Below are 22,344 nucleotides of genomic sequence, written 5' to 3'. Positions count from 1 at the left end.
ATCCGCTCGGCACCGAGGCGGCACCGACGCTCACCAGGGCCGGGATGGCACTGAAGGGACGGGCACCGACACGGTCACTGTCGCCGGCCGGGGACCGTGCGCTGCACCGGGGCCGGGAACCCGCACTGACACCGCGCGGGACTGGCGCTGCCGGGCACCGACACCGGGACTGGCACGGCGACTGGCACCGGCACCGCCTGGGACTGGTACCGAGCCCGCACTGGCGCTCTGCGAGGTCTGGGTTGCAGGGGCGGGCGCTGCATCAGCGCTTGCAGGGTGTGGGGACCAGCAAGACACCGGCACCGGCCCTGGCACCATCACAGCAGGCACGCGTGCCGTGTAAGGGCCCGGCCGCAGGGCTGGCACCCGGCCGGGCACCGGCACCGCTCCTGGCACGGGCGGGCACACGCCACATGCCCCTACCCCCACAGCCCAGCACAGTGCCTCACACACCAGCGCTGCACCTGCACAAGGTCTGGGCACACACCCGCTGCACCCGCTGCAGGCATGGCACACGGGAACCGCAGCACCCGGAGCAGCACACGGACACGCGTGTGTGAGGACACTGAATGAGGGACATGCACAGCACATGGAACACACGGCACACATGCACACAGAGCACACACACGGGTCACGCACTGCACATGAGGCCCTGCACACAGAACACACATGGGTCACATGCTGCACATGAGACCCTGCACACAGAACACACACACACACTGCACATGAGATCCTGCACACATGGGTCACATGCTGCATGTGAGACCTTGCACACAGAACACACACGGGTCACACACTGCACATGAGGCCCTGCACATGGAACACACGTGATACGCACACACACTGCACATGAGACCTTGCACACAGAACACACGTGATATGCACACACACTGCACGTGACACCCTGCACACAGAACACACACACACACTGCACATGAGATCCTGCACATGGAACACACATGGGTCACATGCTGCACGTGAGACCTTGCACACAGAACACACGTGATACGCACACACACTGCACATGAAACCCTGCACACAGAACACACACACACACTGCACATGAGATCCTGCACACGGAACACACATGGGTCACATGCTGCATGTGAGACCTTGCACACAGAACACACACGGGTCACACACTGCACATGAGATCCTGCACACGGAACACAAGTGATACGCACACACACTGCACATGAGATCCTGCACACGGAACACACATGGATCACACGCTGCACATGAGGCCCTGCACACAGAACACACGTGATACGCACACACACTGCATATGACACCCTGCACACAGAATACACGTGATACACACACACTGCACATGAGATCCTGCACACGAGATCCTGCACACGGAACACATGTGATACACACACACACACACTGCACATGACACCCTGCACACGGAACACACACAGGTGACACGCTGCACATGAGATCCCACACACGGAACACATGTGATATGCACACACACTGCACATAAGACCCTGCACACAGAACACACACACACTGCACATAAGACCCTGCACACAGAACACACACACACTGCACATGAGGCCCTGCACACAGAACACACATGGGTCACATGCTGCACGTGAGACCTTGCACACAGCACACGGGTCACATGCTGCACATGAGATCCCACACATGGAACACACGTGATACGCACACACACTGCACATGAGACCCTGCACACAGAACACACACACAGTGCACGTGACACCCTGCACACAGAACACACACACTGCACATGAGATCCTGCACACAGAACACACACTGCACATGGATCAGGCACATGGAGCACACACTGCACGTGAGTTCCCATGCACGGAACACACACTGCACGTGAGACCCTGCACACGTGTGGCAGTGCCTTGGGTTACCCGCACACGCACCGCGCACAGAGGAAGCACACACAGGGGATGCAGTGCACATGCTCTGCACACACTGCACAAGCATTACACCCCCCATAACCCCTCTGCCTACAGGGTCGAGGTTCAGGCTGGAGGGCGCACGCCCAGGGTGCCCCCTGGGGCGCTGGGGGGCTCTAGGGGGTGACGCTGGGGTGCACCGGGTGTCCCCCACCCGCCCGGGTCCTGCAGGCTCCCTGGGCGGCAGTGGTGGTGGCAGGGCCACGTGGCAGCTCAGGCCGCCCGCGATCGTCACATGCGTGACCCACGCCCCCCCCCCCCCCCCGCCCCCAACCCATGACTCACTGTCCAGCAATGCTGGGGCCTGCCGGGAGCTGGGGGGCCCCATCTGCACCTCCCCGTGCCTCCCACTGAGCCGGCTGCAGCCCCTACTGCACCCCACCAGCCCTCAGGAATGCTCCCCCTTCCAGTCCCACTCCGGCTCCAGCCCCTCAGCCTGTCGTGGCTCCCCCAGTACAGCCCCGAGTACAACACGCCTCCCTTCCCGCACTGCGGTCTCCCCCAGTGCAGCCCTCCCATTCCCAGTAGAAATCCCCCCACCAGTAACAGCTCCCAGTATACCTCCCCCACCCCCATGCAGACCACCCAGTATAGTCCCCCAGCCACCGCAGCCCCCTTCCAGTTCAGCTCCACCCCCACACAGCTCCCAGTATAATCTTCGCACCCAGTATAATCCCCCTTCCCAGTACAGATCCCACCTCCCCCGGCCCCCCAGCGACGCCCCAGCCCCTGGGAGGGGACAGAGGCCTGGGACTGCAGAGCGAACGGCCCGTAGGTAGCACGGGAGGGATGGGGGTCCTGGGAGGGGTGGGGAGTCCTGGAAAGGGATGGGTGCCAGTAGGATGGACTAGGGTGTCATCAGGGTGGAGGGGTCCCGTGAGAGTGTGGTGGCCCAGCAGCACTGAGGAGGGATTCAGGAGGAGGGGGTTCCTCAGGAGGGTCCGCAGAATGGTGGGGGGTCCGCAGAATGGTGGGGGGTCCAGCAGTGTGAAGAGGGATCCCAGGGGATCCCATGAACATATGGAGGCAGGGAGCGTGAAGAAGGGGTCTCCTGGAGGGGAGGAGATCCCAGGGCTCAATGCCCCCCTCCAAATGCGGGGACCCGCACCCGGGTCCACCTTTCCCCCCCCGGGCAGGCCCAGCCCCGGCGTCCCCACAACTCCCCTCCCTGTCTCGCCACCCTCGTCCCCACCTTTTCCTGCGCCTGAGTCACTCCCGGCGCCTTCCGGCTCGTGGGGCTTCCTGCTCGTCCGCAGCCTCGGCCGGAGCCGGGCGCTCTCGGAGCATCACTCGGGGGTCCGTCCGTCCATCGGGGATCCGTCCGTCCGTCCCTCGGAGGGGGACGCTGTCGGGTTGTCCGTCTGTTTGTCGTGGGATGTACTCCTCGCGGCTCTCTGTCTGTTCTGGGGGCTTTCCACCCCCTTGGGGTCTGTCTGTCTGCTGGGATGTCCATCTGTCCTTCCAGCTGTCTGGCTGTACATCAGGACAACTCTGGCTGTTTGGGGTGCCTGTCCATTTTCCTGGTATCCATTTATTGGGTTGTCTGTCTGTCCATGGGAGTCTCCCCCTACCCATAGGGACCTGCATCTGTACCTAGGGGTGTCTGTCCCTCCTCTGGGTGTCTGTCTGCCCACTGGGGTGTCCATCTACCTCATGTGTCCATGTGTGCATTGGGGTGTCCCTCTGTCCTTCTGGGTGTCCATCTGGGCATACAAGGTGCCCTTCTGGATGTCTCTTGGTGTGTCTGTCTGTCCTTCTGGGTGGCTGTCTATCAGGGTGTCCACTTGTCCTTCTGGGTGTCTGTTGGGGCATCTGTCTGTCCTTCTGGGTATTAATCTGTCTACTAGAGTGTCCTTGACCTCCCTCCTGGCTCTCCGTCTTTTGCAACCATCTCATGCTTCCCATCCCCGGGTCCATCTGGCCGTCCATCCCTCTGTCCCCACAGCCCCAACGCCGTGTACACCGCTCTCCCCAAAAGGTTCCCCCTCCCCACTCCCCCCACCCCCTTGACTGCTCACATCTGACCCCACCTGCTGCGCCACAGTGGTTCCCCTTTTGACCCTGGTGCCACCAGCTCAGGGCTGCACGTCCGGTGGGTGGAGCAGCTGTGGCCAGTGAGGGTCCCTGAGGCCACCCTGGTCATTTTCTTCTCGGGGGACACTACCTGGTGCTGTACAATGGCCCGGAGGAGCAGGCCCACCTCCACCTGTGGGTGGGTGAGCACAGGGCGGGGGCAGGTGGGCTCGGGTGCTCACCTGGCTCCCACAGGCTGAGACTCCTCGCAGGACAAGTGGTGCCCCTGCACCCTCCTCTGCAGCCAGCTGAGCTTGCTGCTGGACCAGCATCCTGTCACCCACCACCAGGTGCAGGGCAAAAACTCCAACCTCTTCGTGGAGGACTTCCCCTGCAGCTTCACCTACCCGCTATGGGGGTCCCCAGGGATGCTCAGCACCCTTACAGCTGCTCAGTATCCGTGCTGGGTGGTTGCAGTGTCTGTGCTGGGTGGTTGCAGTGTCCGTGCTGGGTGGTTTCAGTGTCCGTGCTGGGTGGTTTCAGTGTCCGTGCTGCATGGTTTCAGTGTCCGTGCTGCATGGTTTCAGTGTCCGTGCTGGGTGGTTGCAGTGTCCGTGCTGGGTGGTTGCAGTGTCCGTGCTGGGTGGTTTCAGTGTCCATGCTGGGTGGTTGCAGTGTCCGTGCTGGGTGGTTTCAGTGTCCGTGCTGGGTGGTTGCAGTGTCCGTGCTGGGTGGTTTCAGTGTCCGTGCTGGGTGGTTTCAGTGTCCTGCTGGGTGGTTGCAGTGTTCTGCTGGGTGGTTTCAGTGTCCGTGCTGGGTGGTTGCAGTGTCCATGCTGCATGGTTTCAGTGTCCGTGCTGGGTGGTTGCAGTGTCCGTGCTGGGTGGTTGCAGTGTCCGTGCTGGGTGGTTGCAGTGTCCGTGCTGGGTGGTTTCAGTGTCCGTGCTGCATGGTTTCAGTGTCCGTGCTGGATGGTTTCAGTGTCCGTGCTGCATGGTTTCAGTGTCCGTGCTGGGTGGTTGCAGTGTCTGTGCTGGGTGGTTCCAGTGTCCGTGCTGGGTGGTTGCAGTGTCCGTGCTGGGTGGTTTCAGTGTCCGTGCTGCATGGTTTCAGTGTCCGTGCTGGATGGTTTCAGTGTCCGTGCTGCATGGTTTCAGTGTCCGTGCTGGGTGGTTGCAGTGTCCGTGCTGGGTGGTTGCAGTGTCCGTGCTGGGTGGTTGTCACCCCTGTTTGGTTGCTGAGCCCCCCACCCCGTGCCAGCAGCAGGGCGGTGTGGCCTCAGCCGTTAAGCACACCCACCCTGGCCCCAACCCCACACCCAAACTCTACCAGGGGAAGGGCAAGAGGAAGATCTGGGCAAGCCAGCGGGACCTGTCCTAGGCCAGCTTCAACACTGCCGACTGCTTCCTCCTCGGCCTGTGACAGGTGGGCAGAGGACACCTGTCCCCACTGTCCCCGTCCTTGTCCCCGCTGTTGCCTTCCCTGGTCTCCAGACCCTTCTCACCAGGTGCAAAGTCTTGTGTGCTCCTCAATCCTCTGGGGTGTCCATCGGCTCAATGGCATGTCTCTCTTCATTGGGGCGCCTGTTCATCCACAGGACTGGCTGTTTTTCTTCCTCTTGGGGTGTCTGTCTGTCCTTCCAGTGGCCACTGGGACATTTTCCTATCCATAGGCATGTCTGTCTATCTGTTGGAGTGCCCCTCTTCCTGTCATGGAATCTCCCTGGACCAGCTTTAACCTCAGTGGCTGCTCCATCCCCAGCCTGGGCAAGGTAGGTTGAGGGCTACCATGGAGCAGTTCCATCACCACTGTCCCCCTCCCTATCCCCAGACCCTCTTCATCTGGTGTGGGGCCCAGGGCAATGTCCTGGAGCACAGCAGGGTGCAGGAGCTGGCCGGTGCCATCCGGGACAGTGAGCGGGGCGGCAAAGCACTCCTGGAGATTGTGGCTGATGGCGAGGAGCCACCTGAGATGGTCCAGGTGTGTCCCCACAGGGCAGAGACGGGGATTTGGGTGTCCCTGGGGTTGCTCCATGACCTCCCCATCTCATCCCCTGGCAGGTGCTGGGCCCCAAGCCCCCCTTGCAGGAGGGCAGCCCTGAGGAGGACATGGTGCCTGATCAGAGCAACACGGGGGCAGCTGTCCATGCCATTATGGCACCGGGGTTGGGCATATGTAAGTGTCACTATGGCAGGCACAGAAGGTACGTGAGGCTGGGCACAGCCAGAGGACACAGTGACGGCCCCCAGGAGCACATGAGGTTGGACATAGCCCAGGGACACTCTGGTGACCCTTAGGAAAGCCACACGGAGCTGAGCATGGCCAGAGGACAGACACTGCAATGGCCCCAGGGGACACCACAGGGGCCCTGGAGCAGCCAAGGATGAGGAATGCCGGAGTGGCTGGGGGGGAGGGAGAGAACCCAGGTGACCCCACAGTGATGTCCCCTCTGTGGGCAGGTGTCGGATGCGACAGGGCACATGGACCTGACCCAGGTGGGCACCAGCAGCCCTGTCAGCCAGTCTGCTCTGCCCTGAGGACTGCTTTGTGCTAGACAACGGCACTGGTGGGATGGTCTTCTGGAAAGGTGCCCAGGGATGGGGATACAGGGTGGCATGGAGATAGGGCCTGTCCCCAGAGCGGCTCTGACATCCCCCTCTGCAGGGTGCAGTGCCAACGAGCAGGAGCGCCAGGCAGCTCTGAGGGCGGCTGAGGAGGTGATCGCCTGCATGGTGGGTGCAAATGCTGAACAGTGCCCAGGGGCTGCATGGGAGGCATCACCCCCTCCCAATCCCTGTCCCCTAAGTGTCCCTGTCCCCACAGGTGGAAATCCTGTCCCAGGGCCACAGGACACCCTTCTTCAAGCAGTTCTTCTCCAGCTGGAAATGGGCAGCAAGTGCCCATGGGGCAGTGCCTGACCCAGAGTGTGACCAGGCTTGTGCCAGCTCCCAGCAACGGCTGCACTCTGTTTAGCTGTCCCTGTCCCTGTGCCCATCCCATCCCCATACTGTTGGCATTCACATCCTTGTGCATCACATCCTTGATATCCCATACCAAGCCCATGCCATCTCTACTGCTGTGATATCCCCATGCCTTTGCCCACACTATGTCCATGCCAGGCTCATCTCCATGCCATCCCCAAGCCCATGTCATCCCTATCCCTGTGCCATTGCTATGCCAACTCCACGCCCAAGCCCCTGCCATCTTCCCCTCCATGCCAGTCATTCTCCTCCTTGTGCCATTCCCATGTCACCCCAACCCCAAGCTGTCATGTCTACCCCTGTGCACGACACTGCTGTCATCCCCGTGCCTCTGTTTGCCCCATGCACACATCATTCCTGTCTGTCCCTTTGCCATTCTCATGCCCATGGCGCTTCCTTCCCCATTCCCATGCCCACGCTGTGCCATGCCCATGCCATCTCCAAATCCATGCCATGTCCTTTCTGTGACAACTCTGTCCCCATGCCATCCCAATCTCCTTGCCATACCCAAACCCATGCCACCCCTGCCCCTGTGCCATCCAATCATCCCAATTCCTTTGCTCACTTCATGCTTACCTCCATCCCCATCCCTACACCAACCCAAGTCCATGCCATGCCCACAAGTCACCACCCTTCCACGCTGCTGCCAGTTTTGCCACCTGCATGCTTTCCCCACCTTCTTGCATGTGCCTGTGCCACACTGTGCCCGTGCTGTGCCCACCCCTGCGCCCAGGTCCTGGTGAATGAAGGGACAGTGCCATGTCCTGATGGGTGTGGTACCAGCCCCGGGCACGGGGAGGCATGAGGGGACCCAGACAGGACAGGGCAGTGCCAGTGCAGGGGGTGAAGTGTCTCCAGCACCCTGGTGTGATGCCACCCCACATGGCACACAGCAGGGCCACCTGTGCCACCAGTTCTCTGCCCCTGAGAGTGTGATGCCCATAGCCACACGATGTCCCTGGGTCCCTGTGTGAGCACCTGACCCCATGTGTTTGGGAAGGGTGGGAGATGGCCTGAGGCACCCATCTGGCCACCACCATGGGTCCCCCATATCCCCAGATTCCCCATGTCTCCAACTCTCCACTGCACCTCCCTGTCCACCCTCTGCTCTCTCCACAGTCCCTACACCCCCAGTATCCTGTGTTCTCAAACCACCAGTGCCACCAGCCACACCCACAAAGCCCCCCTCCCCCCTGGGGTCACCCAGATCCCAGGACAACCACTGCAAGCTGCTTCCTCCCTCATTAGACCCAAACAATTAGTGTTGAGACTAATTATGTCCCCATTTACTCCCTCCTCGGCCCCTGCTCACGACAACCTGGTGTGATAATGTCTGGCACTATCAAACCCCTGGCATTCCTCTCCAATTCCCACCAGGATCCCGCTCCATCCATCATCAAAGAAAAGCCCTTTTATTGTAGCTGGGGAGGGAGCAAGGAGAAGCAGGAGGTCGGGGGAGGGACTCGGAGATGCCACCGTGTCCCCCAGCACCCGCAGGAGGGCTGGGTGAGCTGGGACCCCCCATGTCCCAACTCTTTCTCTCCTTTTATTCCTAAAGTGACATCAGGGCAGGAAACTGTATTGGGGGAGGGGCTGGGCAGGGCTTTTCCTTGTTCACAGTGAGCTTGGGGGATGGGGAGGGGGCCCCACGTGCTTGGCCGGGCTGGATCTGTGCTGCAGGGGAGGTTATTCACTCCCAGTTCAAATCCCCAGAGCATGTTTGGGGTGAGGGAACAGAACAGCGGGGAGAGCAGGGAGGAAAACACAGGATCACATGTGGCGGGCTCAGTGTGCTCAGGGCGGTGGGGAACAGAGCCAGGATTCACCTCTCCTGGTCATGTCAGACCCTGCAGGATTCCAAAATTATTCTGATGAGCTTTTTCAGTGAAATAGAATTGGGAAAGTGGCTCCTCCAGGGTGGCTGCAGCAGGTCCAAGTCACGGGTGGGAGGGAGGACAGAGGAGGTAATCTGTTCCCTGAAAGTTCCTTTGAGGGATTTGTCACACCCTCCTTCCCACTCCAAAGCCGAGGGAGGAGGGGGAGACCAACACTGCAGGCTCAGGGTGGGATGGGACCCTTCCTTCACCCACCCAAGGGCAGCTATGGGGCACAGGGGGGCAGCACCTGGGTGGGCCCCACTGTCAAGGGACTGGGGAATGGCACTTCACTGAGAGAGAGAAAGAAATAGAGAAGAAGAAAAAGCCACGTGTCATTTGAAAGAATCAGGCAGGAGCTGAGTGGTCTCAGGGGTATGGAGCAATCCCAGGGGTCTGGAGCCCCCCATTAGCCCCCTGCCAGTTCCCCTACTCTATCAGCTCCACGTAGTTGGCGGGGAACATCCCGAAGTGGCCGTCGGGGCCATAGCCGCGCCACCAGCCCTCATCAATCATCTCGATGTTGGTGATGATGTTCTCAGGATCAAAGGAGATCTCGGTGTCATCAGCTGCAGCGGGAAAGAGAGAGGGGAGGGGAGGGGGGGGTCAGACCACCTGAACTAACCCAGCTCTTGGGTTCCCAAGATAAGAGGGACGTGGAGCTGCTGGGTCTCTCTGCTCTGAGTCCAGAGAAGGTCATGGAGGGGCTCCAAGGGCTGGAGCCCCTCTGCTCTGGAGACATGCTGGGAGAACTGGGAATGTCCAGCCTGGAGCAGAGAAAATTCCAGGGAGACCTTAGAGCCCCTTCCAGTGCCTAAAGGGGCTCCAAGAGAGCTGGAGTGGGACTTGGGACAAGGACAATGGCTCTGTGGGTCTCACCAGCCTGGTAGTCGTACAGTGCCCGGGCACAGAGCCCCTTCCCCGCCAGGTCCAGTGACTCCTGGTACTCCACCCTGTAGTCATATTTGGCATCGTCAGCTTGTTCCTTCAGGAAGGAGAGCAGGAATTACCAGGAGAACAGTGGGAGGGAAGAGAACAACAATGTCCAATGCCCAGAAATGTATATCGGCCACCTGAGGCTTGGAGACCTGTGTGCTGGAGGTTCCAGATGCCCTCTGGAATAAAATGTGGGCTCCAGGGAAGTTGTGCCACATGTCTGCCACAGCAGCAAACCAGCTCTTAGCCAAAGAGCCAAGGTGGCCACATCTCTGCTTAGCTCAACACCAATCCCTGTCCCTTGGGATCTCATCCCAATGGAAACACTGGAGACCGGTGGCAGACAACCCCTCTGATCCCTTGGGATTCCTGCTGTAGGCAGAGGCTCATCCCCTAACAAATAAACTCCAGCTCCTGAAACATTTCTGCCAGAGCCTGAGCTGGCTGTGGTTTGCTTTCCTCAGGAGAGGCTGAGGGGATCATTGAGCCCATCTCCTCTGGAATCCTTTGGAACCTGCTGGACATTTCCAAATTGCAGAATGAGAAACTGTTTGGAATGCCGATGGTTTGGGGAGCATGGAAGAAACCAGAGGGGCCCCATATCTCCGAGTGTAGGACAGCAGCACAGCACAATGCTGCGATGCACCACTGGAGAATCCTGGAGTGCACCAGGAATGGCTGGGATTGCCAACTCCACTGGGCCCAGATGTGCAGAGAAGCAGGAGGAGGAGAAATGGCTTTGGAAGAGGCTGATGGATCCTCTCCCCTCACTGGTTCTGGGATGTGACACTGACAACAGCTGGGGCAACCCTGGGGTGCAGGATGGGTGCCAGGGACTTAGCACCAGTGTCTCCCACTGGGAGCACTGGGAAGGGGCATAGCAGCAGCCCTTTGCCACATGGGTGCATCCTGAGTACATCTGAGCTCTGGGGTTTTGCTGTTTCCTACTATTTTAGCTAAGAAGAGTGTTCCAGGCTCATCCTAGGGATGGGAGAAGCCACACTCTCCCACACAGATCCAGCCCCTGCCCTCCAAACTCACCTGGGGCGGCTCCTCATAGATGGCCGAGGGCTCTGGAGGCTCCTCATACAGATTCTCTTCCACGTGGGACCCTGGGACACCAGAATTGTATCTGGAGTCTTGTCCTGAGGAGAAACAAGAGATCTGTCACCAAAACCATGCGGTCCCATCATCTGGCTCCTGCCCTGGACTGGAGTGACACCAGGTACCTGCTCAGGAGTTGGGTGTCCCCTGGGCCTCACGTCCAGCCAGGAGATGGAGCAGGCAGGAAGCATGGGATGGAGTGAGGAGGGGTTTCGGGAGCAGTGGAAAGGATAAAGGAGAGATCTATCTCTGATAGGGAGGGGATAAAGACAAAGAAGGGAGAAACTCGCTCAAGATGAAAAAATTCCCCTGGAGGGGAAGGGCTGGAGCAGAGGTCTTGGCCAAGAGCAGCATCTAGTGGTGACAGTGGCCTGGGGACATCGGAGCGGCACCAGCACCTCCCTGGTTCCCTGCCCGTGGCAGGGGAGGTAGAAGTAGATGGTTTCTGAGAGTCCATCCAAACCAAAGGAATCTGTGATTCCATGATTCAGGGACAAGGGCAGCCCTCGGTGCCACCTACAGCACATGGGGAGACCTCTGGGCACAGCCAGCCCTTCTCTGGAATCTCCTCCTCCCCCAGACTACTGGGAAGTTGGTTGGGCAGGGACACCTTCCACTGTCCCAGGCTGCTCCCAGCCCAGTCCAACCTGGCATTCCAGAGATCCTGGGGCAGCCACAGCTTCTCTGGACAACCAGTACCCCACCCTCATAGGGAAGGATTCCTTCCCAATGTCCCATCTAACCCTGCCCTCTGGCAGTGAGAAGCCAGCCCCTCTTACCCTGTCACTCTGTGCCTGTGACTTTACTGCAACAAGGAAACAATCAAGTCTAACTCTGGAGCAGGGAAACCCCTGCACAGGGACTGAGCAACCTCAGCTGGGCCTTGGGGCATTCTGGAGAAGTCCAAGCTTGACTGTCCAAGCCCTTGTGGCAGGTCTGGAGGAAGGCTGGGGGTATGCAGAGCCAAATTCCAGTCTGAATTCCAGCAGGACATATCCTCATCCCCCAGGCACTGAGCCTTTGGCTGGAGACAAGCAGGAACCATCCTCATCCTCAGCATCACACTAACCCCTGGCTGGAGACAAAGCCCAGGAGAAAACCAAATGGAATCTCCAAGCCCAGCCTCAAAATGCCCAATTTTGTGAGATCTAGTTGGAAAGACAAGGAGAAAAGCTTTGGGGAGTGCAGGGAGCCAAGCACATACCGGCTGCAGGCACTGGGGAGGCCGGCGGGGACCCCCAAACATCCCGGCTGGAGGAGGCAGCACCGGGCACGGCGTTCGTCTCCTTCTGCAGGAATGGGCTGCGGAGCTTCCCTGGAAAAGGAACTGAAGGAGCTGCAGGAGCTGCTCAGGCAGGGGGGCTCCCAGCCTGACTGTGCACCCACAGGTACTGCTGGGTCACCCTCCCAAGCAGGATTTTCCAGCTCTAATCCTGGTTGTGGAAAACAAGTTTGGCAACTGGTTACAGCAGCAGCCAAGGAAAACTTTTTTTTTTTTTTTTTTTTTTTTTTTTTTTTTAATTGATTTTTGTGGAGGAAGAAGAGCTGGACAGCTCTGCCTCTGGCTCTCCAGGGTGACTTTTGGAGCACCTTGAACTCCACAGACGTCATACTGGGAGGGGATGATGCAAACTGGTTTCTGCCGGTGCATTTCCTGTGGCAGGAGGTAACTGTGCTGGTATCTCCCCACCTCCACCTCCAAACCAAACAGAAGCTGAGGAGAATTCCCAGACAAGCCCTACCAGCACCAAGCCTCCTGCCTACCCTTATCGCTGGGTCTGATCAATTCCAGGACATTTATCTCCCTTTCCTCCACGAAAACCATCAAATCCTAATAAAATACCACAAAGTCAGTCTCTCCCCATGATGTCTATCAGAAAGACATTTTCCCAGTGTGACATTCCCTCCTCTCCCACACATGGCTTGCCTGCCCAAGGAAGTAGGGATTCATGCTCCTATCACCAAGTGATTATTCTGAATCAATTTAAGGTGCTTTGGAGGGGGCTGGGCTGAGGAGGATGAGGAGGTGGCAGAGGCAGTCACCCGAGGGTGTCACGCATTCTTCACTGCTACTTCCTCAGCTGCTCTCAGCTCTGGTTTGCAGACTTCCTGATTCCTATCTGAGAGATTGGATCAGGCTCTTCTAACAGCACAAGATTCTGCTTGGCTGGGACAGTGCAAAAATTCGGGTGAAATTTCATTCAGTCAGGATAGATTGCGACTAGTGGTGTTTTCCTGGTATTAATATATTGAACTCTAATTAAAACAAAACAAAACAAAACAAAACAAAAAAAAAAAAAAAAAAAAAAAAAAAAAAACCACCAAAAAAAACCCAACCCACCTTTAAGGCTCTGAAGGGAAATGGGAGTATGGAAATCTTCAGTCTGTGTGATTAAAACCTGGCTAGACCCACAGCCTGGAAAATGGCAGGAGCCAGGTGTGGGACACAGCACAGCAGAGAACATCAGCTGCCTTTTGTCAGCTCCAACTGTGGCCTCACAATATCACTGCCCCACTGGGAGCCCTCCACATGCAGAGACACTCAGTGGGCACTGGGACCCGCCCCCAGCGCCCTCTCCACGTGCCCGGGCCGTACCTGGCTGTGCTGGCATCCCCACGTCTCCCGGCCCCGCTTTCTCCCTTTGCTTGAAGATGTCTCGGGGGTTCACAGCTCTCTGCGCGATCAGCGTGGCGGCCTCCTGCCCGGGAAGGGCACACGGCGCAGTCAAGGCACCGAGCAGCACGGAGCCGAGGCAGCTCCCCCTGTCCCCAGGGGCTCAGGCTCCCAGTTCCTCACCTGGGCTTTCTCCACCGACTCGCTTCTCTTGACGCCCTTCCGCTGCTGCGCCTCGTACTCCTCGGCCTGCTCCTTCTACAGCGCAGGGGATGTCTGGGCACCTGCCCGCCCCTGCAGCCCTCCTGCCCCCTTCACCCCCTCCTGCCTCCTCCAATTCCTTCCAGAACCACCCACCCCCTTCACCCTCTCCAGACCCAAGGAACTGATGTGGCAAGGGAGGCTGGATGAGGAGGAAACCCTGGATCTGGGTGGGAGACGGGGGAATTCTGGGTTGAAAACAGGGACTTGGTGTCATGGAATCGTGGAATGGTTTAGGTTGGAAAAACCCTCTGAGAGCATCAAGTCCAACGGTTCCCCAGCACAGCCAAGGCTACCGCTAACCCCTGTCCCCAAGTGCCACATCCACACAGCTGTTAAACCCCAGGAATGCGGATGCCAGCTGTGGGGCACAGCTCCTGGGCAGCTGTGGCAGAGCTAGACAACACTTTCCATGCAGAAATTTGCCCAATATCCGACTTAAACCTCCCCTGTGCAACTTGAGGCCATTTCCACTTGCCCTGTCCCCTCCACCATGGATAAACCTCGCCTGGGGCCAACCACCAGGCCTCACCCATTTCTGCTGCTCCCTGTCCCTGTTCTCAGCCTCCGGTTGCTGCTGGAGTCTCCTGTGGGGACAAATGGGTTGGAACTGAGGATTTGAGACCTCACCCTGCTATTCCAGGTCCCTGAGAATAGCACATGAAGGCCATCCCTCACTTTGGTAATGCTCCACCTCACTTCAGAGCTGACAAGGCACTACAGGTCACCCTTGAAGAGAGGAGCACAGTGAGAGGGGCAAGAGCTGCTCCAAATAGTGGGATCATTCCAGGGAAATCTCTTCCTTTGGGATATAGACATGAGCATCTTGATATGGGAGCTGGGCAGATTTCCCTGGAATGGTCCCTGTGCGGCTTGGAGTTCCCTGGACCTCTGACACCCCAAAAATAGGGACCATGGGTGCCAGGCAAGAGTTTGGGAAGCAAAAGGAGGAGTAGTCCTGGAGCAGGATCCATGGGCAGGGAGACTCAGGGATGATGCTCGACAAGCATCGAGCTCCTTGGGGGTTAGCTAGGGAGATGTTCCCTCCACAGCTGGAGCAAGAACCCCTCATATCTGTTCTCCTAAAGGAGATTTCCTGGGACTGCAGGAATTCTAGCAGTGGGAAATGCATGGACATGATCCACCACTTCCTAAGGAATAAACTTTGCTGGAGTGGAGGCAGGTCAGAGAGGTAGTGACAGGGACATGTAGCACCACAGGGACCCCAGAGAGCAGAATGGGCTCTGGGAATCATTCCCAAAACCCCACTCACTTCTGGGCTTCAATTTCACTGGATCTGGCTTTAAACATCTGCTCCCGCCCCGCTGCCTCCTGCAGCTCCCGCTCCCGCCACTCCCGCTCCAGCCGCTGACGCTCTTCCTCCGCCCTCCTCTTCTCCTCCAGCCGGCGGTTCTCCTCATCCTTCTGAGGGGAGACAGGCACAGAGGCTTGGGCTTCCTGGGCTCAGAGGGGTGGGGGTCAGTGCTCAGAACCCCCTGGGCCTCTGCATCCTGGGGCACACAGCAGGTCCCAGGGGACACGGCATATCCCAGGGCACACGGTGGATCCCCGAGCTTGTGGTGGATCCCAGGACACTTATCCAGTCAGAAGGTTCACACATTATTGCTTAACCCCATAAAACCTAAGGTGAAAGGGAAGGAGACAGGGAACAGCCCTTGGAGAGGTCAAAAACCAGTTTCCTTACCCAGCTGGGATTTGCTGGGAGCTGGGATGCAGCCCAGTTGTCTGCCAGGAGAGCCAGGGTGCATCCCAGCCCTCTCTTCCTGAGCCCACCCCAGCAGCCCCGAGCCAAATTCAGACGAGATAAAGGAGCACCTTCCACTTCAAGACCCAGCCCCTCCTCTCTGAGCAACCCCAAGGCAGTAGCTCTGCACTTCCCTGAGCTTTTGATGCCTGATTCCAGGCAGGACTCCCCTGATCCCAGACAGGGAATAAGCATATGGAGAATAATTTCCAGCTAAATCCAAACACTTTGTGCTCCAAGGCACGTGTTCACTCACCTCTGCTTTGGCCCAGAAATTATCCTTATTTACCCGCTTGATTTCGGACATTGCATTTGTCTTCTGGTACACAGAGCCCTGAGGAAGACACAGAGAAATCTTTTTTGCCTTTTTTTTTTTTTTTGGTCAAAAATCAGCCAAAGTCAGCACAGTCTGGGACTTCTAAAAGAAGTTCCTATAACTTGATGCTTTGCCTCACAATTTAAAGGAGTGCTGGGTGAGGCAAGCGACGTGCACATTGCCAAAAATATGGAATTGCTGGCCCTGGCACAGCTTGCTGCCCCTGGATCCCTGGAAGTGTCCAAGGCTAGGCTGGAGAGGCTTGGAGCACCCTGGGATAGTGGGAGATGTCCCTGCCCATGGCAGGGGGTGGGACTGGATGGGCTTTAAGGTCCCTCCAACGCAAATCATGTTTCCATGCTTCAAACCTGCCCTCTGGCAGTGGGATGCTATTATTCCTCCTTGTTACTCTGTGCCTTGATGCAAAGTCTTTCTCTGGCTCTCTTGGAGCCCCTTTAGGCACTGGAAGGGGCCCTAAATTCTCTCTGGAGCCTTCCCTTCTCCAGGCTGAACATTCCACCAACATGTCAATGGCCAGGGTGCCCCTTCCATCATGGGAAGATAGTGGTCCCAGACCTTCCCCCCCACCCAGAGGCACCCAAAAGCCCTCACTGATTCAACTCACTACAGGAGCCTGGGGCCCCGAGTCCTGGAACTTGATGCTCTCCTTGTGGAAGCTGTAGTTGGCTCCGGAGGCCTTGGCCACCTTTTCCATGATGAGTTCAGGCTCCACATCTTCCTCTGCCCGGGCATTGATGGTGACGTGAGCCCCCTGAGCAGGAGGAACCAGGACAGGGGTGAGGGGATCACTCTGGGAGGCCCCAACGCCACCACCCTGCCCTGGTAGGTCCTGTCTGTGCTCCCAGAGCTCCCAAGGGGAAGGAAAAGGGTTCTGGTGAGGAGGAAATATCCAGAGGGATTTTTTGAGCAAGCTGGTCCACTGGAAGATGTCCCTGACCGTGACGGGGGGGTGGAATGGGATGGTCTAAAGTTCCTCCAACCCAAATCATTCAATGACTTCCTGAGGGAGGACACGAGGGGGATCAGACCTTCAAGAAGTTGGCCACAGTGCTGACGTGGTTGGCGCAGGCTCCTTTCCGCATGTCATTGACACCTTCACCCGTCTGCAATGAGATACCATCAGCACCTGGATCTGAGCCTGAGGCCCTCTCCAGCTCTCCTGGAGCCCCTCAAGGCACTGCAAGGGGCTCTGAGGTCTCCCTGGAGCCCTCTCTTCTCCAGGCTGGACACCCGCTGCTCTCCTGGCCCCAGGGCAGAGGGGTTCCAGCTCCCTTCCCATCAAGCCGAGGTCTGTCCCCACTCACCCAGTTGACGAGGACGTATTTGGGCAGCCCAGAATTGGGATCCTTCACGCGGCAGAAGCCGTACATCACCTTCCCGCTGTTAAGCTCCTCCACCATCTCCTCCAGCCCCCCATCTGTCCCAGGAGGAAGGAGAGGGGCTGAGTCCAGCCCGTTCCGTGCGTGTGGTGGGAACAGCCAAACCCACCCCAGCTCTGTATTCCCCGGAGATTTTCCCCATTAGATGTGGGTACCTCATGAGTGCCTCAGACCCCTGTGTTCACTCTGTAAACTCATAACCTGATTATTTATCACCCACATGATTATTTGGGAGCCTTTTCTCATCCACTCCCATCCCCAGCAGCCTTCATCACCCAGTTCCTCTTACTCACGCCTTCACAAACCCCATACGGAAAGATCCTAGATCTGCAACCAACTGCAGGCATGACAGGGAACGGGAAAGAGCTGCTCGCACTCCCTAATCAATTAGAAGCTTTAATGAGAGCAGGCAGCTGTCAGTTTTGCCCACAGGCTCCTGCACAAACCCATGCTCAGAAACACCTCAGTGAGGGTGGGAATGGTGCTGAGAAGTGGTAGAGGAACTGGCTGAGCCTTGTTCCTGCTTCGCAAGATGGGAAGTAGAGAAGAAACCAAAAGGGTCACATGGGGAAAGGTCCTGCTAGTCCACCATGGGGAAACTCCTGCCTCAACGCCTCCCTCCCTGTTACAACCACCTAGAGTGGTCTCAGCACTGGTTTGAGGACTTGGGAGTGAATCCCAGAAGGAAAATCCCATACAGGGCTCAGGCACTGGCAATGGAAAGGGAACAGTGTTGCTCCCGCTACACCAATAAACTACTAGGAAAGGAGGAAAACCACCAAAAATGCACACTCTCATCTCAAAAATATTCCCCCAGACCACAATTCCTCCTGTGCGGGGTCATCTGAGCCCAGAAAAGTGGGAAAAGAGCCAATGGTCCTTATCACCCCCAGCAGGAGTAACAAAGACCAACACAGCTTGTTCTGCTCTGCACCATCACCCAGATCATTTCCTCCTCCCTATTAAATATTTATGATTTGGCTCTAAATTTGGCTCCAAACCCGACAGGGAAGTTGAAGGTTGGAAGTCTGAAGCTGGTTGGTGAGGGCTGGAACAGAGGGACATGACAGGAGTGCTGGGGGAGCAGGGATCTGCGGGGAGTTCAGGGCACACCCTCTGCGGCTCCCCAGAACTCTGGTTTGTGACTCAACGAGGGTTTTCCTCAACAAAATTCCCCAGCACCAAACCCCTGGCTCCAAGGGCTCCAGCAGACCCTGTGAAGCATCACAGAAACTTCCACAGAGCTGGGAAAAACACTTGGAAATTAAGGAAGAAGCTGGGGAGGGATGAGAGGATGCAAATTCTGAGTGTGGGGAAACCTGTCTAGATGTGCTGCTTCCTGAAGGCTTCAGCTTCCCAGCCAGTAGTGCCTGGGTAAGAATCAGCAGTCAAATTAAAAAAAAAAAAAAAAAAGTGGGAAGAAGGGAATTGGACACGAGGAGCTTTAAGAGCATTGAGTAGGGAGCCCTGGCTGAGTAACTGGCTTTGGAGTACCATGTGGTCCAGCCTAAATCCGGGATCTAAAATACTTCAGGGATGCAAAGAGCTGCCAGGATCCAAACTTTGGATCCTCTGGAAAGGAGGAAAGTTAAAAGAAAGGAGAAGCAGAGCTGCCAGTGAGGCTCTGCTCCATATTCCTCACTCCAAAATCACACTGGACACCCCGATACAGCTCCCACCCTTGTCCCACCACCAAGGGCAACCCCAAAACACCCTCAGGGACTAACCCCTGCCCCCTGACATTTCAGGCAGCTACAGTGAGATGAGCCCTAGAAGACCCCCAGAGCCATGGAAGCCATGGAAACAGGGGGATAGTCCCCAAAATCCTCACCTCCAGAGCCAGCCACTCGCAGGTCATTGCTGTTGCCTTCATAGGTGAACAGAACCCTAAAATTAAGGCAGAAGAGGGATTTTTAGCACAGTGCTCATGTAGGGTGTTCACACGTCCCTGAGGTGCACGGGAATCTGCCACGCCACAGCCCAGGGCCCCACTGATCCCCTGCAACCTGCCCTGATCTTCTCACACAGCCCAGCCCCAATCGCCCCTCTACCCCTTCACCCACCCCACATCCCCCCAAACACCCCCACACTCTGACCCCTCTCACCCCATATCCCCCCAAGGCACTGGCTCAGCCGTATTTTTTGTCACAGGCCCTGTTCCACCCGCCTCCATCCCTCTCTCACTGCCACCCCTCCATCGCCCTCCCCACCTCCTCGGATTCCCCCGCACCCCCATCCCCCACCCCAAACACCCACGTTGCTCCGAACACTTCACCCCCGCCCCCGCAGCCCCCCATCCCCCCCCCATCGCCCCTCAGCGACCCCCGGGCCCCGCCGAGCCGCCCTCACCAGTCCGTGGCGCTCCCCGCGGCCACCACGCTCCCGTAGGCCTCCTGCAGCGCCCGCCCGTTCTTGGCCAGGTTCAGCGCCATGGCCGCGCCCGCTCCGCCCGCCGGCACCGCCGACACCGCCCCGGCCCCGCCCCGCCGGTGCTACCGGCACCGCCCCGGCACCGCCCCTGGCACCGCCCCGCCGGTGTTACCGGCACCGCCCCGGCACCGCCCCCAGTGCTACCGGCACCGCCCCTGGCACCGCCCCGCCGGTGTTACCGGCACCGCCCCTGGCACCGCCCCGCCGGTGTTACCGGCACCGCCCCTGGCTCCACCCCCAGTGCTACCGGCACCGCCCCCAGTGCTACCGGCACCGCCCCTGGCCCCGCCCCGCCGGTGCTACCGCCACCGCCCCCAGTGCTACCAGCACCGCCCCTGGCACCGCCCCGCCGGTGCTACCGCCACCGCCCCCAGTGCTACCGGCACCGCCCCTGGCACCGCCCCGCCGGTGTTACCGGCACCGCCCCTGGCTCCACCCCGCCGGTGTTACCGGCACCGCCCCGGCACCGCCCCCAGTTCTACCGGCACCGCCCCGGCACCGCCCCCAGTGCCACCGGCACCGCCCCGGCACCGCCCCGCCGGTGTTACCGGCACCGCCCCTGGCTCCACCCCCCAGTGCTACCGGCACCGCTCCGGCCCCGGCCCCGCCAGTGCTACCGGCACCTCCCCTGGCTCCACCCCCCAGTGCTACCGGCACCGCCCCGGCACCGCCCCCAGTGCTACCGGCACCGCCCCTGGCCCCGCCCCGGCCCCGCCCCGGCCCCGCCCCGCCGGTGCTACCGGCACCGCAGCCCCCGGTGCCACCGGCACCGCCCCCGACACCGCCCCGGAAGTGCCAGGCCCCGCCTCCGGACGGCCCCGCCCCATCACACCACGCCCACGAGAAGCATCTCGCGCTCCCGATCAGCTAGACCACGCTCCCGGTAGAGAGACCACCCACTCAAATCCCAGAGCCCGCCCATCAATAACGGACCCCGAGAGGGAGAGAGATCACCCCCGACAGGGACAGAGACCACCCCCGACAGGTCCCCGCCCCTGAGCCCCGGGCTCGGCGTCTTTCACGGACCCCCCACCCCGGGTATTTTTTGGGGTCCTCTATCGCAGAGCGGCTCGAGGGGACCCCCAGCCCAGGGCGGTTCTGGGGCTCCCCCATCCCAGGATGACTCTTGAGCGCCCCGTTCCCGGGCAGTTCCGGGGTCCCCCGTGCCAGATCAGTTTTCGTAGACTCCCACCCGGGAGGGTTCTCGGGGTCCCAAGGGCAGTTCTCAGGGACCCCATCCCGGGCTGTTGTGGGACACCCGCTCTCCCGGGGGGTTCTCGGGGTTCTCGGCGCCAGCGCAGCCCCGACAGCGCCCACATCCCACACACTCATCCCCAGCCCCTCGTACCCCCTCAAGGCAGCCCCCGGCTGGAGAAAATCGGCATTTCCGGGGATTTCCCTCATTTCCCAACCTGAGTGGAGGGGCACACCGGGGGTGTTTACGGGTACCGAAGCAGCTCGGAGCCTGGAGCTTTTCGGGGTGTAAATGGGTCTCAATTTTAGCCCAAATCATCCAAAATCTGCCTCTCACCCCGCCGTGGCGATGGCTCTCCCGAAGCTGTGTTCTTGGGGGGCAGGAGGTGAGCTGAGGCGGAGGGACACGGGGTGACCCTCGCGCGACGGTGTCCCCAAGATGTGTTAATGGGTCATTAGCAGATCATTGTTCCCCCAGCCCTCCCCCAACATCTGGCACCGCCACCGCATGGAGGAGGGCTGCTCGGGGGATTTCGGGGCGGCCCTCCACCAGCTCCCTTTTCTGTCCCTCGAGCCTTCCTCCACATTTGGGCTCTCCTTAAACTTGGGAGAGCAGCAAGGACGCGGGGATGGGAGGGGGAGTTCCCCCCAAAACTCCTGCGGCGTCTCATTCCCACCCCTGCGGGCTCAGGGGCCACGGTGGGAGCAACTCACCCATAACTCACCGCCTTCACATACGGGGAAAATAATGGGGGCCCAAGCTCTCCCTGCCCTGGGAGGGTGAGGTGGGGTTTAACGAGCCCCCCGCCCGGCCCCCAGTTTGTCCCCAGAGAGCGTGGTGTTTCCAGTGCTCTGTCAGGATTTGTCTCCTTGGGACTTCAGGCTTCAGTTGAGGAGGTGGAAGGGGGGTGGGAATACCCTCGTGCCCCCAGCTCCCGGGGAAAAACGTATCTGCGGGAGTGGGATGGGATAGGAGATTGATCGTGACTAGAGTGATGGAGGGTTCTGGGATGTTCAAGGGTCCCGAGGCATCTAAAACTCCTGGGGTTGCTCTAGGTCCTGGGGTACCTGAGAGTCACAGATTTTCCAAGGGTTCTGCGGTGGCTGAGAGTCCTGGGGTGTGCAAAGGTTCTGGGGTGTTCAAGGGTCCCAGAGTGGCCTGAGGTCATGGGGTGTGTGCTGGGTGCTCGGGTACCTGAGGGTCCCAAGTTGTCCAGACTTCCTGGAGTGACCAAGGGTGAAGGAACAGTGGAAGGTCCTGGGGTGTTTGAGGGTCCTATGGTGGCTGAAGATCTTGGGGTGTCAGAGGGTCCCACCTTACACCCCTCATCCCCTCCATCCCAAGGATCCCCCATCCATTCATCTGGTCATCACCCCCAGAACACCAGATGTCACCTCCCAGTGGATGAAACCCATTGACGAGGCTCTCGTGTGTTTGTAGGACCTACAAAAATGTTGGGGAACACCCCAAAACTGCAGAGCTGCCAGTGCCTTTTTTATGATTTAGGACATCATACTA

The 22,344-nt window shown here is 59.0% G+C and overlaps 2 protein-coding genes across 2 annotated transcripts; one reads left to right on the top strand and one right to left on the bottom strand.

Moving 5' to 3' along the window:
• Nucleotides 1-44: 44 nt before the first annotated feature.
• On the top strand, nucleotides 45-6,923 carry CAPG (capping actin protein, gelsolin like). The gene is given in 14 exon segments (XM_040087600.1): nucleotides 45-206; nucleotides 2,392-2,525; nucleotides 3,074-3,289; nucleotides 3,883-3,915; nucleotides 3,982-4,094; nucleotides 4,097-4,153; nucleotides 4,206-4,417; nucleotides 5,130-5,375; nucleotides 5,781-5,930; nucleotides 6,011-6,106; nucleotides 6,410-6,471; nucleotides 6,473-6,537; nucleotides 6,615-6,686; nucleotides 6,757-6,923. Coding segments are annotated over 14 exon segments (1,785 nt in total).
• Nucleotides 6,924-8,327: 1,404 nt separating this feature from the next.
• DBNL (drebrin like) lies at nucleotides 8,328-19,654 on the bottom strand. The gene is made up of 14 exons (XM_040087876.2): nucleotides 19,551-19,654; nucleotides 19,033-19,088; nucleotides 17,127-17,239; nucleotides 16,851-16,925; nucleotides 16,427-16,573; nucleotides 15,742-15,819; nucleotides 14,994-15,145; nucleotides 14,253-14,307; nucleotides 13,643-13,717; nucleotides 13,442-13,544; nucleotides 12,050-12,160; nucleotides 10,783-10,886; nucleotides 9,685-9,790; nucleotides 8,328-9,374 (listed from the first exon to the last, which is right to left on the bottom strand). Exons 1-14 carry the CDS (start codon nucleotides 19,631-19,633, stop codon nucleotides 9,235-9,237), a joined length of 1,398 nt encoding a protein of 465 aa, XP_039943810.1. The 5' UTR covers nucleotides 19,634-19,654; the 3' UTR covers nucleotides 8,328-9,234.
• Nucleotides 19,655-22,344: the final 2,690 nt, after the last annotated feature.

Source organism: Hirundo rustica, chromosome 28 (assembly GCF_015227805.2).
Source record: "Hirundo rustica isolate bHirRus1 chromosome 28, bHirRus1.pri.v3, whole genome shotgun sequence".
Classification (NCBI taxonomy): domain Eukaryota; kingdom Metazoa; phylum Chordata; class Aves; order Passeriformes; family Hirundinidae; genus Hirundo; species Hirundo rustica.
The sequence above is the reverse complement of the archived record's forward strand: the minus strand, read 5'-3'. Positions and strand labels throughout refer to the sequence as shown.

What these genes read in the sequence shown, in the direction of transcription:
- DBNL (XM_040087876.2), bottom strand. Translation starts at nt 19,633, where the DNA reads ATGGCGCTGAACCTGGCCAAGAACGGGCGGGCGCTGCAGGAGGCCTAC. An exon ending in AGTCGGTGGAGAAAGCCCAG is followed by an intron (nt 13,545 to 13,642) that starts GTGAGGAACTGG and finishes CTTCCCGGGCAG; the next exon opens with GAGGCCGCCACGCTGATCGC. An exon ending in GGGGATGCCAGCACAGCCAG is followed by an intron (nt 12,161 to 13,441) that starts GTACGGCCCGGG and finishes TTCCTTTTCCAG; the next exon opens with GGAAGCTCCGCAGCCCATTC.